The 20,713-nt window shown below is 44.9% G+C and overlaps 1 protein-coding gene across 3 annotated transcripts in view; it reads left to right on the forward strand.

Moving 5' to 3' along the window:
• The first annotated feature begins 18,660 nt into the window (after window positions 1-18,660).
• Window positions 18,661-20,713, forward strand: part of CCDC141 (coiled-coil domain containing 141) — a 179,725-nt gene continuing 177,672 nt past the window's right edge. For all 3 annotated transcript variants that reach the window (XM_066575765.1, XM_066575767.1, XM_066575768.1), the window contains exon 1: window positions 18,661-18,957. In XM_066575765.1, coding sequence (XP_066431862.1) covers window positions 18,856-18,957 — 102 coding nt within the window. In that variant the 5' untranslated portion in view covers window positions 18,661-18,855. The remainder of the gene's footprint in view (window positions 18,958-20,713) is intronic.

The raw sequence follows: 20,713 nt of genomic DNA on the forward strand, positions 1-20,713 counted from the left end.
CATAGCATTTCATCATACCGCAATCTGACAGGCAGTCTATCAAGCCACCCCACGGGGACAGCTTGATAGGCAGTCTGCTAAGGCAGCCCTGGGGCCTTTCAGAAGGCTGCCATGACACCCGCACGGCTCCCTACGATCTCATGCGGGGAAAACGTACGGGACCCTTGAACGTCGTTCGTGGGATTTAAATGCCGCTGTCAGAATTGACAGCGGCATTTAAAGGGTTGATAGCCGCGATCGGACTGTTTATTACAGCTGACGCCTGCGCTGTATGAAGAGAGGTCGCCCCGCGATCTCTCTTCATACACAGGCCGCCGATACAGGCTGTCAAAAGGCGTATTGGCGGTCGTTAAGGGGTTAAGGCCCCCCAAGTTCCCCTGTTAAAAAGTAATAATGACCCCAAGTACCTCATAAAAACTAATGTGCTCAAACATTTCAGTAACTTGTAAAAAAATACTCTATATTCTCAATGAGTGCAGTGTCCTATGGCCAGGTACAAGCACAATGCAGTGACATCATTGGACCGCTTACATCAGTATGCTGACATCCTGTCCTTGGCTCCTTCTGAAGTGGCCTGCAGCCCATAAAATGGAGACTGGTGGGGCAGGGAGCCTATGGCTTCATGCTCTATCATAGATCGTAACAGCATCTAAGTCCTGTGGGCTTTGCCTGGGGAATTAGGTGGGCCCCACCATTTGAGTAAGCCCCGGGCCGCTGCTGCCCCTTGCCCCCCTCCACCTCCATACGAACACTGGATACACTTGGTTTCCATGTTTATATCCTGTTCTAATAGGCATATACACTAAATAAATATGCAAAGTACCATCTTACATTGCTACAAAGGTGACCGCTATTCATTGCACCAAAAAGTGTCACGAAGGAGCAGCGACTTCCATAAGACACAATATTTCCATTAATAACCAAGGCTCAAAATCTTCCCACATCCTATGTTTAAAATTGCATTTTAATTAATTTAAGTTTTAATAAGAACTGTGGGATCAAGTTAGATTTCCATTTTTTGCTCTTGCAGGGTCTGATCTAAATTTAACTACTTGACTTACAGAATGTTATTTAAAATGGTAAATCTTAGACCAGCAAGCTTTCTGGTGACCTTAACTGAAGGTCAGAAGCTGAGGCCCTCTATTCTAGTCTTCAGAAAGAATGTCACTAATCCCTTCCCACAGATCAGACACTGATGGTATACAAAGCTCCAAAAACTCACAGAGAGCTACATAATAAAATACTGGAGCCTGCAGCTAGCACTAAGGCTGGGTTCACACAGGGCGGATTTGACGCAGAATTTCCGTGCAGAATTTCGCTGTGGCAAATCCGCCTGCGGCCGCTAATCCTGCGATTGGCCAGCCATGCGGACAAGAATTTGCAAAATTTTATTTTATTCTTCTTCCGCTGCAGCTTCGCGCCTCTCTATGGGGAGGGAAAGCCACAGCAGAATCTCGGCGGCCGAACCGCTTTAAAACCCGCGGCAAAATGACGCGGATCTTGAAGCTGTGCTTTTCCAGCAGAATTTCCGCGGTGTTTCTGTGCGGCCAAACCGCGGGAATTCCACTGGAAATCCGCCCTGTGTGAACTCAGCTGAAGAGTAGTTTACTGCATACAGGTTTAAATGCAGTGGAAGCTAGATAAATCTGTATACAGTGAGCTCCCCCTAGTGTTGGCTGCAGATAAACTATTTTATTACATTTTTTCTCTTACACAGCAAATGAAACATGTATAAATGCAAAATAAACCAAAAAGGGGTAGCTGCTAGAGTTGAGCTAACGTACTCTGCCAAGCTTGATGCTCATTCGAGTATTAGCGAATTCAATGGTGCTCATTACTCGAACGAGCATCATGCCGTGTTCGACCCTGCCCCAGTTTTTGGCTCCTCCCTGCTGTGACGTGCCTATTTTAGCCCCGCTGCGACGTCAATGGCAAATTTTTTGGCTGGCTGGCGAGAGATAGAGAGAGAAAAAAAAAAGCTCGGGACCCGACGTCCCACATACAAAAATGCTTGAGTCTCCCATTGTAGTCAATAAGGTTCGTTACTCGAATAGAGCTCTCGAATTTTACGATAAGCTCGACTCGAATAACGCGGACCCGAGCATTTTGGTGCTCGCTCATCTCTAGTAGCTGCCCCAGCGTAAACAACCTTTTTACAAAAGAACTATTGGCAAACTACTAATTTTGGCATGTGAACAGGTGTCCAGCCAGGCATATGAAATCTCCAACAAAGCTACATGTTACACAAGTAGATTTTACTTTTAGACACCAGATATATGATAGATTGACCCTTTCCCTGCTCTACAACAAAAAGACTGAAATCAACCCCACCCCCTCACTCCCCAATATGCCCTAGACCGCCAAGGATCTTTACAATAACCCCCTGAATTCCAAGACCATCAGGAACATTGACATTAACCCTCTCACTGGCCTAGATCACCAGAGATGCTGATCTAAAAAGTGCCCATACACCTTCAATAGTTGTTGACCGGACGATTGTTTGACTGCCAGCTATTTCTCACAGCTCCACCAAACACAAACTCTCAATTCAGCAAAGCGTTCATGTGTATTCTATGGGGACACTGAGAAAAACTGGAGCTAGACAGCTCTTCCAGTGGCTTATCTAGTGAGTGGTCTGATGGAACCAAGATTGAAAGTTTTGGCCTCGGTGCTAAGTGTTAAGAGACTAGGCACCGCTCATTACCTGCCCAATACCATCCCTACAGTGAAGCATGGTGGTGTGAGGGGGTGTTTTTAAGCAGCTGGGAAAGGGAGACTACTCTATTCAGCTTTCCATCAACCCTGAGCAAAATGCAGAGATATTCTTAATGAAAGCCAGATCCAGATTGCAACGGAACTCAGACTGGGCAGAAGGTTCACCTTCCAACATGACAATGACAATAAGCACACAGCCAAAACAACATAGGAGTAGCTTAGGAACAACTCGGTGATTGTCCTTGAGTGGCCCAGCCAGAGCCCTGACTTGAGCCCAATCAAACATCTTTGGAGAGACCTGAAAGTGTCTGTCCACAGACGGCCACCATCCAACCAGACAGAGCTTGACAGGATCTGCAGAGAAAAATGGCAGAAAATCCCCAAACCCAGGTGTGCAAACCTTGTGGCATCCCACCCAAGATGACTGGAGGCTGCAATCGCTGCCAAAGGTGCTTCAACTAAGTACTGAGTGGAGGATGTAAACACTTAAGTCAATGCAAAATGTTAGTTTTTCCTTTTTTTTTTTTAAGTTTACCAGGATTTCAGACATTCTATTTCACTTAGTCATTATAGGGTACTGGATGCAGAATGATGGGAAAAAGCTGGTTTGCACAAGGCTACGACATAAAATGTAATTTAAAAAAAGTGAGAGGGTCTGAAGACTTTCTGGACCCAAATGTGTATGGGGCCTTAACAAATATACTGTTCTGGACCACCATAGAGTCTTACATTCACCCCTTAGTCACCAAGCTTGTTTGCACCTTAATGACCAGGTCAAATTTTGGAAATCTGACATGTGTCACTTTAACATAGAATAACTCCATAAAGGTTTTGCATATCTAAGTAATTCTGACATTGTTTTTTCACCTCATATTCTACTTCATTTAGAGGGTAAAAATCGACTGATAGCATTTGTGTACATTTATGAAAAGCACCAAAATTGGGAGAAGTTTGAAATTTTTTTTAATTTTTTCACATTTTTAACTGCAACATGTGAAATATTTGCAAACGTACTGTACACATTTTTGATAAGATTTATATATTAATATGTTTACTTTATTCTGTCAACACATTTGAAAAACTTCAGTTTTTTTTAAACCATTTAGGCTGCATGTCCACAGGCATTGCAATATCCCGCGGCCGGAGCCGCCGCCCGGGAGCAGGAGCCAGCAGACAGATTTCTGACAGATAGGCACACCGCGGCAATTCGCAGCATGCTGCGATTTGCCGCCCGCGAGTGGAAAATCGCTATGATTCTCCGCTTGTGGACAGGGGGGCTGCGCTTTCCATAGCAACATTATGGAAAGCGTGCACTGCGTTCCCTGCAGCTGGATTATCGCTGTGGGAAACGCAATGCAAAAACGGCCTTGGACAGGCAGCCTTAGAAGACGTACAAATGTAACAGTTTCTTATTAACATTTTGAGAAACATTTTGTTTTCCGGCACCAAGCCAAGATTGCAAAGGCCCATAGGTGTAAAAATGATAGATACCCCCACAAATGACCCCATTTTAAAAACAACACCCCTGATTGTATTTACTGAGGGGGGTGAGGAGTATTTTGACCCCACAGTTTTTCTTTCAGGAATTGATGCAATTTAGAGGAGAAAAAATAAAATGGCGTATTTTTGCAAATATTTCATTTTAAAGACAGTTTTTTTTTCTATAGTGCACATAAAAATGAGGATTCACACCCCAAAATGGATCCCCCTGTTTGTCCTGTGTTCATAAATATACCCATTGCACCCTAATCTTCTATCGGTCTGCAGGGCCCAAACGGAAAGGAGCAGCCTGTGGCTTTCAGAACAGACATTTTGCTTGAAGGCGTTTTAGGACCCATAGAGCACTGGTAGAGCCTTTGAGCGGTCAAATCTACAGAGAACCCCTATAAATTAACCCAATTTGAAAACTAGACCCCTTAACGAATTTATCTAGGGGTGTACTGTATATTTTGATCCCACAGTTTTTGAAGAAATCTAAGCAAAGTAGAAGGTAAAATTATGATTTTTTTCTTGGCAATTGTGTCATTTTAAAAATCTTTTTTTTTGTACAGCACACATATGAATGAAGGCTTGCACCCCAAAACTGGATACCCCTGTTTGTCCCGTGTTCAGAAACATACCTATTGTAGCCCCAATCTACTTACAGGACACATGGCTAGGCCTGTAATAGAGGAAACACCCTTTGGCTTTCAGGGCACAACTGAATACATTCCAGGCCCCATTGCCCACTTGTGGAGCCATCAAGCTGCCAAAATAATAGAACGCCCCCCACAAGTGACCGCATTTTGAAATCTAGACCCCTTAGCCCACTTATCTAGGTGTGTACTGAGCATTCTGATCCCACAATTTTTAGCAAAAATTATTATAAAGTATGTGAAAAATTAAATAAACTTTACATTTTTTTATGTCACTTTTATGTCATGTTTCCCATGTTTCAAGCAAGGAAAACTGGAGAGACGCACCCCAAATTTTATAGCACTAGTTCTCTGTTCAGCAAACCCCTATTGTAGCGCCAATCTACTTATAGGACACATGGCTAGGAATATAATGGTGGGAACACCCATTGGATTTCAGAGCACAACTGAATACATTCCCGGCCCCATTGCACACTTGTGCAGAGCAAAAAAACCCTAAAAAGACTCCTATCCCCCATTCCATTTTGGCATTCCCTACATCGAAGATAAAATTAATAATGTAAACTGTGTGGTATGTCTCAAAATAGGTGTAATTACTAAGGCCCAGTTGGGATGGGCACATGGGGCAATAAAACTGGGTATCCCTCCTCCTCCCATGCTTTTTGGGGGGTATTTCTTGACCTCAGCGGCAGGGATGGGGTGTAAAAAGTGGCGCTCTGTGAGGCTTTGTAAGCTTGCTGAGGTGCGGCGGTCTCACACAGAAGGCACTCAACAAGCTGCTCATGGAACTGCAGGAAGGCAAGCGTTCCCGGGGCTTCTTGTAAATTATGCAATACAGGTAGTGATCTGAATAACGCTGGGCTCACACGGCTGTATGTAGAATCCGCTTACGGCGGCTGGCAGTGAATTACAGCTGTAAGCCAGGCTGTGGCGCTGCATACGGCCGCGTAATGTACTGCACATAACTGCATACTCACACAGGCGGTCATGCACAGTACACCTTTTTTGTTTATTAAGATTTCCCGTGACATCACTGATCGATGATGCGGGTACCCACAGCTGGTATACAATGTAATTGCGTATGGGCTGCGGGTATATCCATGGCCATAGAGCACAATGGGCTCTATATTGCGGTTATCCATGGTAAAATAGAACATGCTGCGTTCTGTTTTCTGCGAGTGGATTATATAATTCCGACCCGCTAAAGTGAGCGGAATTGTTTAATCCAATGCATTTGATTGATCCTTGTATTACCGCGGATCAAAAACATGCGGAATCTGCAATTTCTATTCAGTCGTGTGAGACCGGCCTAAGGTAGATCGCTACCTTGCTATTCCATTTGATAATGGTGATAATGGTGATAATGTGACTGCGGACCGCTCAATCAGGCCTCCTCTTACTGCTTCAGGCTCTCGGCTACCTTTGTTAGCCGGGAAAAAGAAGATTTTACATTTCCCGAGCCCTCCCCAGCTTCTGGGCTTGCGTCCGCCATTTTGCTGATGGGCACATGCACAGAAAATTGGAAAATGTCTGTGGATAATCCCATCTGGGGACATCACTGGAGGCCTTGGGTAAGTAATTTCACCCATCCTCATGAATTTGATCTGAGAGTGGAGGTGAAACCGCGGTAGCTAGGAGCAGGGAGATTTTGAATTTCCTGGCCAATTCTCAGATTTTGCACGTGTCCACTATTTTGCCGACGGGCGCATGCGCAGAAGCTGGGGAGAGGTCCACATATAAAAATCCCATTGCGGGGCACATTCGAGGGCCTTTTATCCGTATTGGTGAGAGGAGATGAAATACTAACTTTTTGAACTTTGTTTTAACTTTACATGATCACTGTTATTTATACCGCGGCCCCTGGTGACATTGCCCTGCTCTCGGCTGCTCTTGCTAGCCGGGATGTGGGAGATTTTAAACTTCCCGAGCCATCCAGCATTCTGCGCATGCGCCCGACATTTTGATATCTGGCACGCATGCGCAGAAGGCAGTGTCAGGTCCTTGCAGGACCAAATGGTCGCGGGACATCGCGGAGACTGGAGGTGAGTAGTTTCATCTATCCTCACGAATCTGATCCATGCGTGAAGATGAAACTTTTAACTTTTTTTTTATTTTTATGCCCATTCAATAGCGGCGATCGCGTGACGGGGTATTGCACACCACGGCACCCGGTGACAGCTCCAGGCTATAGGAATCCTCCAACAGCAAGGAGCTTTCACACACACAGACCAGGGGGCTTTAGTCTACAGGGCCAGTGTGTTTTTATGGCCCAGTAAATTAACCCCTTCCAACTCCAGGACATACATTTACATCCTGGAGCGTCGGGGTATGTATGCAGTGAGGTCGCGGGGCGACCTCTCTGCATACAGTGCGGGCGTCAGCTGTTTGCTACAGCTGACACCCGTGGGCAATAGCCGCGATCGGCCGATTGAGGCTATTAACTCTTTAAATGCCGCTGTCAGCTCCCGTACAGCCCCCCGCGGAGAGATCGGGGGAGCCGTGCAGGTGTCAAGGCTGCCGGGGGCCTTCTGAAAGGCCCCAGGGCTGCCTTGAGAGACTGCCTATCAAGCCGTCCCCATGGGGAGGCTTGACAGGCTGCCTGTCAGAATGCAGTATGACTTAATGCTATAGCAAAGTATCAAAGTATCGCATATTGTAGTCCCCCAGGGGGACTTAAAAGTAAAGTTAAAAAAAGAGCAATAAAGTTTTTATAATTGTAAAAAAAAAAAAAAGTAATAAGTTTAAATCACCCCCCCTTTTGCCATATCTATAATTAAAAAGTCTAAATAATAAAATAAAAATACAGATTTGGTATCACCGCGTCCGTAAAAGTGCGATCTATTAAACTAGCACATTATTTACCCCGCACAGTGAAGGTCGTCAAAAAAAAAAAAAAAGAACGCCAGAAATGCACTTTCAGTCACCGTGTCTCCCAGAAAAAATGCAATAAAAAGCGATCAAAAAGTTGTATGTAAAGCCCAGACAACCAGGATGTGAAAGCACGTATGGGTGGTCACTAGGGGGTTAAGACCCTTCCTGTCCTAGACTGCTAGATTCACTAACATTGTAGACAATGGGGCATATTTACTGAGACTTGCGTTTCATACATTGATTTAAGTAAAATTTGGGCCTGTGCGTGACAAAAGAAGCAGCGCAAACCTCCTAATATATTTGTCACAGCTAGTGGCACCTCCACATCCTGAAACCTATGCCACCTACTAACTGGCATAGGTTTCAGCTATAATTTACCGTAAATCTGATCAGCTGCTTGTAGCCAAGTACCCCAATACTAGACCCTACCTTTTTCAAAAAAGTATCAGGGAGTAAACTATCAAAATATGCAAAATTGTGACTCTTTGCCACAAGAATTCAGGCACAAGTGATTTGATAAATATGCTCCAAGCTCCATTGCAGGGTAGGGGGAGCTGAAGTTTTTGCACTGTGGCCCATGATCCTTGAGCTACACCCCTGAGGCCCCCCACCCAGCTCACCCATTCAAAATGCTGCCTGTATTGTGTATGACAAAAGTGAAGAGGACAATTTAGGCATTTGCCCATGAAGAACATCTGTTAAATTCCAGTTGGAAATGAAAGGCTTTTTAATATTAAATTGAAGAGTATCAATAAAGATTAGAGATGAACGAGCACAAAAATGCTCGGGTGCTCGTTATTCGAGTCGAGCTTTTTGTAATATTTGAGAGCTCTAGTCGAGTAACGAACCCCATTGAAGTCAATGGAAGACTCGAGCATTTTTGCAATGGACCCACCGGGTGCCGAGCTTTTTTTTTTCTCTCTCTCAGTCAGCCAGCCAGCCACATACTGCTGTGGACGTGAGCACGCTGGCACGTCACAGCAGGAAGTGGTAATGCGAGGAGGGGTCGAACACGGCATGGTACTCGCTCAAGTAACGAGCACCATTGAGTATGCTAATACTCGAACGAGCATCAAGCTCAGACGAGCATGTTCGCTCAACTCTAATAAAGATTGACCATGAAAGAAGTGTCTAATGAGTTTTTCTTTTTCGGCTAGTGTGTTCAACAAGCCCAATTTAAACGGAAATTTCACCTTACAACCACAAAATGGATAAATCTATCTGTGCACTTATTTCTTTTTTAATAACCAGCATCTTAGAGTTCCATTAAAGATATTTTGTAATATCACTGAGACAAGGGACACCATTAAAATGAATCTGCTCAGTATAGAACTTGTTTCCCGGCAATTGATGAGGTTTAAAGCTGGATTATGTGATATTTTGCTGAGTAGAGTCCTTTGAGGGAACGCTCCATTAGATAATGCTGACTGGTGAAGTTCTTTTAAATTCAGATGAGTCCAGAGTAGAAAGCTTCTTAAATCATAACGTATTCAGATTCTCACTGTCGTAAATATGGTATTATCTATCGGGTGCCGGGGAAGGAGACATTTAATCCATATTTTGGTAATGTGGGTTGGGATTTACAATTTGCTCCTTAAATATCCCTTGTGGTTTAGTCTCCAGAGCAGGTGACTTAATCGCAAAGATACAGCAATATAAAGGTAGTTTAACACACAGGGTTTTTTAACCGTTTTCTTAAAGGGCCACTCTGGTGAAATCACATTTTTCTACCCTTGCACCCCTCACCTGATTGCCCATCATACTCTCTAGGTCCCCCACCCCTGTATATTGCAGTCACTTCCATGCAGCGCTTATCAGGCACCACTTCCTGCTGAGATTTCTGCTTTCACTATTCAATGTTATCAGTCGCAGGATGCATCAGCACCTTATTACATGAGCAGCTAGAGGCTGTACAATCTCTGCAGCAGGGAGGACACTGCTGTTACATTCTACATTCACCTAAATAGGCAGCAAACCATAAGTATATAGTCAGGAGGATGAGCTGTGATCTCCTCTATTACATCTGTGTGATATCAGTTACTGATGAGGATCACACAGCTGCTAGGAATGTCTGTGTTCCCCTTTAAAGAGCTTCTATGCTTCTTATGCCATATAATAGCATAACAAAGCCCTATGGGCAGCAAGACGCACGGATCTCCCGTGCGGGGGCCACGCGTGGCTTTCATACATAAAATCCGCATGTGAACATTGGGCCTTATCCGAATTATCAAAATAGGCGGAACACCCTACCTGTGCGTGCCTGCTACTCCACAGATAATGCCCTCCATTGTACAATTAATTTTCGTAGCATGTACTCTTGCTTTCAGCTTAGCTGTTAATAACTAAAACATTCCCAAATCTTGCATTAGCTGTAAATGCTCATATCTACATCCAAGATCTGAACGTCTGACGGTCGTGTATATGATGGAGCTTAGCAGAACGCTATTTTTATGTCAGAAAACAATGAATGGAGACAGACACCCAGAGATGTTCAGCCTGGAGATCCTCTGATGTGGCAAGTCTGATGGATAGATATATGCCCTACGCTGCTGTCCCATGTCGCTGCCTCAGCTGCTCGGTTGCAGGATATCACACAGCTGTCATCTCTCACCCAAAGCAATGCATGCAATGCCTGTAACTTGTGGTCAAGTAGCTGCTGAACTACAGTCACTCCGCAAGATCTCAGAGTCTTTGTGGGAAAAATTGTGAAGTTATTTATAAGAATGATAGTAAGAAAGCAAAACCTCAGTAGGTTGAAGGAGATTTGTTACTTTCTAGGATAGATCATCAATAGCAGATTAGCGGGGATCCACTGCTCTAGATTCCTGCTGATCATCTGACCCGCTGTCAATGCAGGCAGACCAGACATCGTCATTGATGGTTGGGGCTGGAAGTGTAATAGGCGGCTTCACTTTCACTGATGCGGACGTCCAGCCCTACTACACGGACAATCAGCTGATCAGCGGGGATCTTGAGCAGCAAGTCCCCACTTAGGACCTACTGATGACTCACCCCCGAGTATAGGTCATCATAGTAAAAAGTGACAAAACCCCTTTAGGCCTCATGTCCACGGGGAAAATCAGGCCCGCTACGGATTCTCCATGGAGAATCTGCAGCGGGTCCCTCCTGCCCCGCGGACATGAGGGCTGAAAATAACAATTACTCACCTCTCCGCACACTCCGGATCTTCCCTTCTTCGCGGCTTGATCTTCTCTCCGTCGCGGCCGTATCTTCTTTCTTCGGCCCAGCGGATGTGCACGGCACGCCGGCTGCGTGACGCGCGCATGCGCCGGCCCAAAGAAAAAAGATCCGGCCGCGACGGAGAGAAGATCAGGCCGCGAAGAAGGGAAGATCCGGAGCAGGTGAGTATATTCTGATTTTAGGTCTCCCGCGGATCCGGACGGCTTCCATAGACTTCAATAGAAGCCTGCAGGAGCCCCGCACCTAAATGGAGCATGTCCATTTTTTTTCATGCTCCATATTTTTTTTTATTCACTTTTATTGACTATCCGCAGGTATTTATCTACCCGGGGGTGGTCAATGCATCCCTATGGGATGTGGATCCGCGTGCGGGTGATCCGGTGCGGATTTAAAATCATCTTTTGCCCGTGGACTTAAACAACTTAAAGGAATGAAATCATATGTTGGTATTTCTTTGTAAATGTTGTTACCCTGATATACAAACAGTAACAAAGCCAAAAGTTATATCATAAAACTATGTCTGTCTGCAGATACCACTAGGGGGAGCTTAGTGCATACTGATTTACCAGTGCATTCAATGAGAGCGCTATGAATTAGGACCCGTTATGCTCCCCCTAGTGGCAGCTGCTGGTGGCCATATTCTTCTCATATAACTGTGACAGAAAGCATGAAGGGCTGTAACAGAGTTTCAATCCACATTGAATACTTTATAAAATTAATCAAAACACAATTTTGTCATAAAAATCAACATGATGTTAATTAAGCGGCAGACAATCACTTTAACACATGAATGATTGAAGCCAACCAGAAATGCAGAGTAGAAACTCAAGAAAAATTGCCTCCATTAGAAAACCCTGTCCACGCAAAGGTACATCCCTGCTACAAACACCACAAGATGATACAGTGTGTAAAAGGGCCAATTCTTATGTGTGGCCCTAGACCCACTTCCAGGGCCACATCCGAGGATGCCGTAGTAACGGAGGTGAACACCAGCAGTAAGCTAAAGAAGACTTTACTCCACGCACGGTACAAAGGGGAGAATTTATAAATTCCTTTGCAGAAGAATTCTGACATCAAAAAGTCGCAATTTGGGGACCAACAAGGGTTTTGCGTAAAGAATTGTGAGTTTGAGATTTGACTCGCCTACACCACTGTTTTATAAAGCGCGAAGCTCATCTGCGAGGGGTGTGGTCCGTCACATTTACTGTCATGTATGCCAGAAAACTGGAGTAAATTATAGCTGAAATCTACAGTTTAGATTTCTTCTACTGGTAATCCAAGGTAATCCAAGATGTGCCTCATATTAAAAGGCATGCACCTCTTAAAGGGATTGTCCAAGATCTTTTTTTCCCTATAAAACACAACTCCCCGATCCTCGCTCACAGTGTTTGTTTACAGGCTGCAGACTTGCCTGTTTATAGGTCGTCACAGGCTACTGCAGCCAATAATAGAGCTCAGCTCTGTCATTGGCTGCAGCAGCCTGCGAGGTACCATAATCAGGCTAGGGCAGCCTGAAACATGATGTCAAGGGGAAAATCCAGAGTGGCAGTGTTGGAGATTTGGGGAGCGCAGAGAGGTGACTACATGCCTATTTGTTGTTTCATGGCAGGTGGAGCTGTGTTTTATAGAAAAAAAGATTTCCGACAATCCCTTTAATATATTGACTACAGACATCCTATTTAGACGAGCCTTTCAAAATGCAGGTCCTAATTGATCACAAACACAATATGTATTAGCTTATTGCTTACAAGGTCTCAACAGGGCACAGAGTTTAGTGGTTGGTTACAATCTCTTTAAGAGGGCACTTAGCTTGATGGTTACAAATTACAACAGTCTCTTCCTGAGGGTATTAGCTTTCTAGTTACAGTCTCTGTTACTTTCACAGGTCACTCCTCTGAACAGATCAAAGGGCAACAGTTTATGCCCAATGACTTGTTCCACTTGGCAGTTTTCCCAGGGTTCGGCTATTCTACAGTGCAAACTTCCAGGTAAAAGTTGGGAACCACCCGACTTTATCAGGAATATCGATATTACAGGATATAGACATTAAATAACCAAAAGAGTTGTTGATCCGGGTCTTGGAGTCAGGTAGGAACTTTCAAAATGTTGCTCCAGGGATTATTCTGACTTCCATTATGGAGTCAGGAAGGACTTTTTTCCACGAAATGGGGTAAACTGGCTTCTGCCTCAATGGGGTTCTTTTGCCTTCCTCTGGATCAACAAGGGAGGGTTGAAACAGGCTGAACTGGATGGACATTTGTCTTTTTTCAGCCTTACATACCATGTATCTACTGAAACGAACTTTCTTGTGGCTGTTGGTCCACACAAAACCACAGTACACAGTCTATGAGGCCAGGGCAGCAGATCACCACCCATATGATCTCAGGGTCTTAGGTTAAGCTGTAGGCTCACTGAAGTCAACTCCAATGTCACAGGAAAGTGTGTAAGACTATCGTACTCCAGTCAGTCTTACACTCACTGATACTACTACACCTACTACAATTATGTCACAAAAACCAGCATGAAGCACTCAAAGCAGTCCCACCAGCCTCGGACTAAACATTTGATGGAGTCTATACGCCACTACACAATTCAACGCTAGTAAATGTGGTTAGCAAATAACACCGCAAAACAGTGCAACAATATGTCGGTGCTAAAGTCCACAGGCCTAGTAATGGTGGCTGGGACCTTGGCAGTCTACAAAATAACAGTTAAAAAGCTTATCCGAGTTAATTTTTCGATACAGACCCAGTGCAGAGAATGGATCTGAGGCGCTGGAGCCGTCAGTATACGATCATTCATAATTTTTTGGCATGGGAAACACAAATTTAAAAAGTTAATTCAGGCAACCCCTTTAAGTTTACACTTTTGGTAATCCGATGCAGTACATGGCGGCATTTACATCAATCCCCTTTACAAGTGGCCGGTGACCTCAAGGCATGACATTGCTACAGCAGATTGCCACTAGATGATCTCAACATGGAATTCTGCAACAAGAGTGTCAGACTGCTGCCACAGTAAATAGCACATCGACATCCCTAAAGCCACTAAACTTTACAGAAATTAGTATCTCACTTTGGAAACACACAGACCCCTTTTCCAATTTTCACTAGACCCAGGGGCATAACTAAAGGCTTAGGGGCCCTGATGCAAAAGGTGAGCTAGGGCCTCCCCTCTATCTGTATCTGTACCCGTACTCATACCTAAACCATGCTGCACAGAGGCATAACTTGAAGCTTCTGGGCCCCAATGCAAAATCTGTAATAGGGCCCCCAACTATAATGCTTTATTCATAGTACTGGCCTCCCTATATGGAGAAGAGAGGCCTTATGGGCCCCCTAAGGCTCCTGGGCCCGGGTGCAACCGCATCCCCTGCACCCTGCAGAGTTACGCCCCTGACTTGACCGGCTGTACATTGTACATTTATACTAACTACATAAAAAGTACTGGTTCTTAGTGCATAACCTGATCAAACTATGTGGCCACATCCTTGTATCTTTCATGTGGTTAGTATAAACAACAATTAAGCATTTTGATGCAGATATTAGGTGTGTGTGAGTGGGGAGGTGTGTTTGTTACTGTAGTTGCTGCAGCCATTAGCTTAATGTAAACCTTCATACTTAAAGGGGTTGTCCCGCGGCAGCAAGTGGGTCTATACACTTCTGTATGGCCATAATAATGCACTTTGTAATGTACATTGTGCATTAATTATGAGCCATACAGAAGTTATAAAAAGTTTTTTTACTTACCTGCTCCGTTGCTAGCGTCCTCGTTCCCATGGAGCCGACTAATTTTCGCCCTCCGATGGCCAAATTAGCCGCGCTTGCGCAGTCCGGGTCTTCTTATCTTCTCAATGGGGCTCCGTGTAGCTCCGTGTAGCTCCGCCCCGTCACATGCCGATTCCAGCCAATCAGGAGGCTGGAATCGGCAATGGACCGCACAGAAGCCCTGCGGTCCACGGAGACAGAGGATCCCGGCGGCCATCTTCAGCAGGTAAGTATGAAGACGCCGGACCGCCGGGATTCAGGTAAGCGCTGTGCGGGTTGTTTTTTTAACCCCTGCATCGGGGTTGTCTCGCGCCGAACGGGGGGGGGGGGTTAAAAAAAAAAAAAAAAACCGTTTCGGCTCGGGACAACCCCTTTAATTCATTTGTTGGATGTGCAGATTTTTGCGTAACCCTAGGGGAAGGGAGAAGCCCAAGAATGTGTAGCGCACAGAGACATTTATTAACCGATTTACGCCAATAATTCCGGAGTAGAAAAGTCGCCAATTTTCCAAAAGATGAGTGGTGATTTTCAGGAGGGAGCGTGGCTGACTTGGACTGACAGATTTATGTATAATTTAAACTAGAAATTGGCACAAATTATACCAGAAGTGTTCTCCAGATCGACCCTGGCATACATTCCTGTGTAGGTGCATGCAAGTAGCGGTATGCGCCTAATACATGAAGAGGCCTGCGCTGCGGAAATTAATCTTCTTAATACATTTCGTCTATTGTGTGCTGGCCTGGAGGATACTGTATGTGTATATGTACTCCTAGGCAAATAAGCCATTAGATACGGGGCAAGTTTAAAAAAAGGGTCAGTTTAAAATTGACTAAAGACAGATTGTAATTGTAAACTGAAGTCAAAATGATACGTGTTCAATTTCTTAAAAGGGGTATACCGGACACAGAAATTAAAATCTGATGTACATCATCACAAGTAGTATTCTTTTTAATCGGGTCTCTATACCCGGTATAGCTACTTTTTTTCAATTTCTGTCTATGTCACATGATCCTCCGCCTGAAAAATATTTCCACTTCCTCTAACATCTTGTCCGCATTTGCTACTTCCTCGCCTGTAAGGTGACCAGACGTCCCAATTTAGGCGGGACAGTATCACTTTGGGACCCTGCGTCCCACTTTCCGCCAGGACCCCAGCGGGACAGCATTTTGTCCTGCTTTTGGGAAATTTGTCTCGCTTTCGGGATGTCTGGTCACTAAGAAGGTGATTTACCAGCCGGGGTGCCACAGCTCCCCAGCTGGTAATCACTTTAGGAAGCTGCGGTCAGATACACACACTGACTGCAGATCTTCTTCCCTGACCTCTTTTCCTAAGTTTCGCAGGAGAAGAAGTCAGGGGAGGAGGCAGTGTTGCTGGCGCACACACTTCTGCCCGCAGCAGCACTGTGAAGAGGAGCGGTGGTGCTCGGAAGACCAGGAAAAGGTAAGTATGTGGGTTTCACGGGGGGTTCTATATGTAGTGGAGCTACTGTGGGCATCACTGTTGCTACTGGGGTTGATATAGGGGACACTATTAGTAATAGTGCCCCCTATATCAGCCCTAATAGTAATAGTATTAGCACTAAGGCCACTGTGGGGATCACTGTTACTACTGAGGCCACTGTGGGGGACACTTATTATTAGGGACAATATAGGGGATACTATTACTACTGAGCCCACTGGGGGGGACACTCTTATTACTGAGGCCACTGTGGAGGTCGCTATTACTACTGAGGCCACTGTATGGGACACTGTTATTACTAGGGACGATATAGGGGACACTATTACTACTGGGGCCACAGTGGGGAACACTTATTACTGAGCCCACTGGGGGGGGCTCTATTACTACTGGGTCCACTGGTGGAACGCTATTACTACTGGGCCCACTGGGGGGTGGGAACACTGTGGGAGACACTACTACTATTGACCTCACTGGGGTGACACTATTACTACTGAGGCCACTACTTAATATTACTACTGGGGCCAATATAGGGGACACTGCTACTACTGAGCCCACTGGGGGGACACTATTACTATTGCAGCCACTGTAGGGGTCACTATAACTACTGAGGCCACTGTGGGGTCACTATTACTACTGAGGCCACTGTGGGGGTCACTATTACTACTAAAGCCACTTTGGGGGTCACTATTACTACTGAGGCCACTGTGGGGGACACTTATTACTAGGGACGATAAAGGGGACACTATTACTACTGGGCTCACTGGGGGGGACACTATTACTACAGGGGCCACTGTTGGAGACACTATTACTACTGAGCTACATCCTGTACCATTGGTGGGGATTTTGACTGAAAATCAACCGTGTACATGCAGCTGATTTCAAACTATGCGGCGCTCCCCCTCACCTGCTCCGTAGGCTTTCTGCTGTCAGTGCTCCCTGGCTTCTAGTTGCCAGCACTGCTGGTAGGTGAGGCCACAACAGTTCGCTGGGTATCAGAAGCTGGTGAGCACTGACAGCGTGAAGCCCTTGGAGGAGGTTAGGGAGAGCGCTTCATGGTATGAAATAAACTGCGGGTACGCAGCTGATTACCAGTCAAAATCTGCACCAATGGTACAGATTTCAACTTTTTTTCTGCAGAAATTCTGCGGAATTTGCTCCGTGCTTTTTGAAGCGGCCCTATACATTTTATAACAATTGAGGTCAAATCATACGTCATGATAAGCCCCTCCCCTCACCACACCCATCTGTCCCGCTTTGAACCTAGGAAAATCTGCTCACCTTATCGGCTGTCCATCATGTGAGCAGTGCATGATGTGAGGACAGGGGTGGAAGTACAGCGCTGTATTGCTCATGTGCAGTTCACAGTTGTCTGCTTCAGCAGCTTTCTCTGCACTCTGAGAGGGAGGTTGGTGCTGGTAAGTTGTAGGACCTGTAAGCTGTGGGTGGAGCTACAGTGCTGGAAATTGTCAGTGAGGCCGAATGCCCATGGATGGATTATCACTGCAGAATTCGCGGTCAGACACACGCCACGAATTCTGCAGCAATGTCTGTTCATAGACATGCTGTGTTAAACGATTCTCCCATGCCCACTAGCGGAAATCAACTGCGATTATCTGCTCGTGGGGGAGAATCGCAGCATGTTCTATTTTGTGCGGAAAATCACACGGATTGTTTCCATTGCAGTCAATGGAAGACGCCCATCCTGCGATACTTCCGCATTGAGCACTGCAGAAATATCACGGGAATCCACGTCAAAGCCCAGCGCCCGCGTGTTATGCGTTGCACTGCACAAGTGCGCTGGCTAAGATGCTCGTGGCGGAGCCAGATAGGTGAGTTTCGGTCTTTGGGCGGCGCCTAGTCTAATTCCACTGCGATATTTCGCAGTCGCAACCCGACCCAGCTGTGGGCATGAGGCTTAACAGTCTGTTGTTGTGTTTACTCCGGAAATGATGTTTGTAAACACAGCGGCAGATCGGCGGCTGCACGAGATGAAGAAAGGGGTCCGGAGCGGCAGATAAAATTTACAGGTTTCCGCTAATTAGCTGCACCGCCAGGATTTCAGCATTTGCAGAATTTTCATTTCGTGCTCAGAAAACCCCTTTAAGTGGATTTGCCTACACAGATTAATCTAATATGGGAATCAATGCATCAATTCTGTCAGTTTGCAGTCAGTCCTAATTCCGTTAAAAATTGATCCGTTTTAAAAGGGCACAAAACCCAGATGTGATGGGAGGGGGCCTAAAATAAAGTAAAAGGGTCTTCCTTACCCAGTTATTTAATTCATCGGGTGCTGTTTAACCCAATTACAGGATAGCCCACACTATAACGTAGCAAGCACTCTAATTATAAAGTTCTCACTGATATTTGCAGTAGGAGCAAATTTAGCTCTCCTGCCTGAAGAGGCATTTTTCCATTTGCTTGTCCAGCAGCCGAGGACTGCGGGCGACCTCCACATCTCTGATAGTACAGATCCCTGAAGTTAGGGGAGTGTCAGCTCACAAGCCGGAGGATGATAAACTCAATGGGACTCTCTATTTTTAACCTCCTGCTCTTTCCTTCTGCTCATGTAATCAGGGCTGGCTGAGTTTTCGCCTCAATGATTTCAAACATCCTTGGTCACAACTTTTACAAGTGTTCGATGTAGAAAGGAAAGGTCCTTTAAATTTGATATTTTGCGGATAGTTTGTAGACTTGGTCTTGGGGGCATCATGTCTGAGGAGGAGAATCCAAGTGGACAACTATCAACTACTACAGTCAGTTCTGTTGCTATCCAAGCCGGGGAATCTAGAATCGTGATTGCTATTCTCAAGGTAAGCGCAGTACGATTAACACTTTCTGTCCTGCACATTAGCGTTGTATACTATCTCCAGGACTCTTAGTAAATGGCTAGGTTGTTGTTTAAATACTTACTGTTCATGACCTTCACTTCTGTACTGCCCCCAGCAATGAAGCAGTTAATGCATGGTATGGCCTGGTAACCCTATCGCCCTGCTGGGATTTTTTAAGGTGTTAGTTATGTACAGTATGAAGACGACAGCGCAATGAATAAGACACTATGGAGGTGGACTATCTATGATAAAAGATGCATGGGGATGCAAAACAAAAGTAGCATAGAATTCAACAATGCACGCTCCAACATCGTACACAGCATCCACAAAGTAAGTGAGAAATTAAGGAAAAAACCTTAAGGACACATTTTTAAAAACATTTCAATCCTATACAACAAAAACAAGTCGGTGTACACAGAGCAGCATAAAAACATATTCAAGGAGAATTTTAAAAACAAACACACACACACGCACACATGCACGCACGTCCCAAGCTTTCACTCATGACCTGAAGGTTGCAAGTTCAATCCCCGCACGGTTCAGGTAGCCGGCTCAAGGTTGACTCAGCCTTCCATCCTTCCGAGGTCGGTAAAAGTATCAGCAAGTTCAAAAAAGGTGCCATAAACAGGGAATATTAAACCATAATACTACAATCAAGCAAACTATAACTAGAGATATGTAAAAAAGGTCTGTAGTGTTCATATACAATATGGCTAATAACATGTAGAGATGCCAACCCAATGAGGCATGCAGGTCGAAGCACAACTACCGCCATGGCTGCTGCCATGTAACAGGCTCCCGGTCATGCTCTAACAGTATATTAATAAGGAGCGCTACGCTAAACCAGTCTCACAGGTTTTCCTAAACCCTTGAGTTGCCTCCCAAACCTGAAAAATCTGGACACGTAGTCTCCTCGGTATAATAGCTAACCTAAGCTACTCTTCCAAACTGCAAACATTCCACCACAATTTGGTGGCCCTTTTAATTCATTACTCAATCTTGAAAAATCTGACTGGTCAATGTTCGTTACTGCACCACAAAACACCTTGCCACTCCAGTTTTGTACAGAATATCATATTATTAACTCTTCGCATCTTGGTAACATTGATGTTACAGGGAGAACTTGCACATGCTCATACAGAACTTTGTGTAGCCTTTGGCTTCTGTCTCGGGGTTGGCTGCATTTTTGTAAACTAACCAATAAATGAGTCTCACCAATTACAGGAAATGCAATTTTGTCAATGGTATTTTTGTGATGGACATTATGTTTGCACATTGATTTTATGCAACTGTCCTAGTAATTAAAATGTAATGTACTTTATACACAATCTGATATTTTCATCCCAGGTCAGTTGATAAAACCTGTAAACCTTGGAGTTGGCTTCTACTGTGTAGTTGTTAGAAACTCGATTAAGCCCTTTCTTATAACTTTCTGAGAAAGTCAAGTAGTGTAATTAAAAGACATGGGTTGTCACTATACTTTCTTGTACTACTGATTCACCTAGATATGCAGACAGATATGAAGTGGATGCTGAAATTGTGGCTGGTGCATAACTAGGCAGATCTGGTTGCGAAGCTTGATGACAACCAGGGCCATTTTAATACACGAATGGACCCAGTGCACGGGTATTAAAACACCACCACACCCTCTCCTCCCGCCCTTCATCATTAACCTTTATTGTGGTAAAAAAACTAAAAAAAACAAAACACCACCAGTACTCACCTAATCCTGCAGGCT

Source organism: Eleutherodactylus coqui, chromosome 8 (genome assembly GCF_035609145.1).
Source record: "Eleutherodactylus coqui strain aEleCoq1 chromosome 8, aEleCoq1.hap1, whole genome shotgun sequence".
Classification (NCBI taxonomy): Eukaryota; Metazoa; Chordata; class Amphibia; order Anura; family Eleutherodactylidae; genus Eleutherodactylus; species Eleutherodactylus coqui.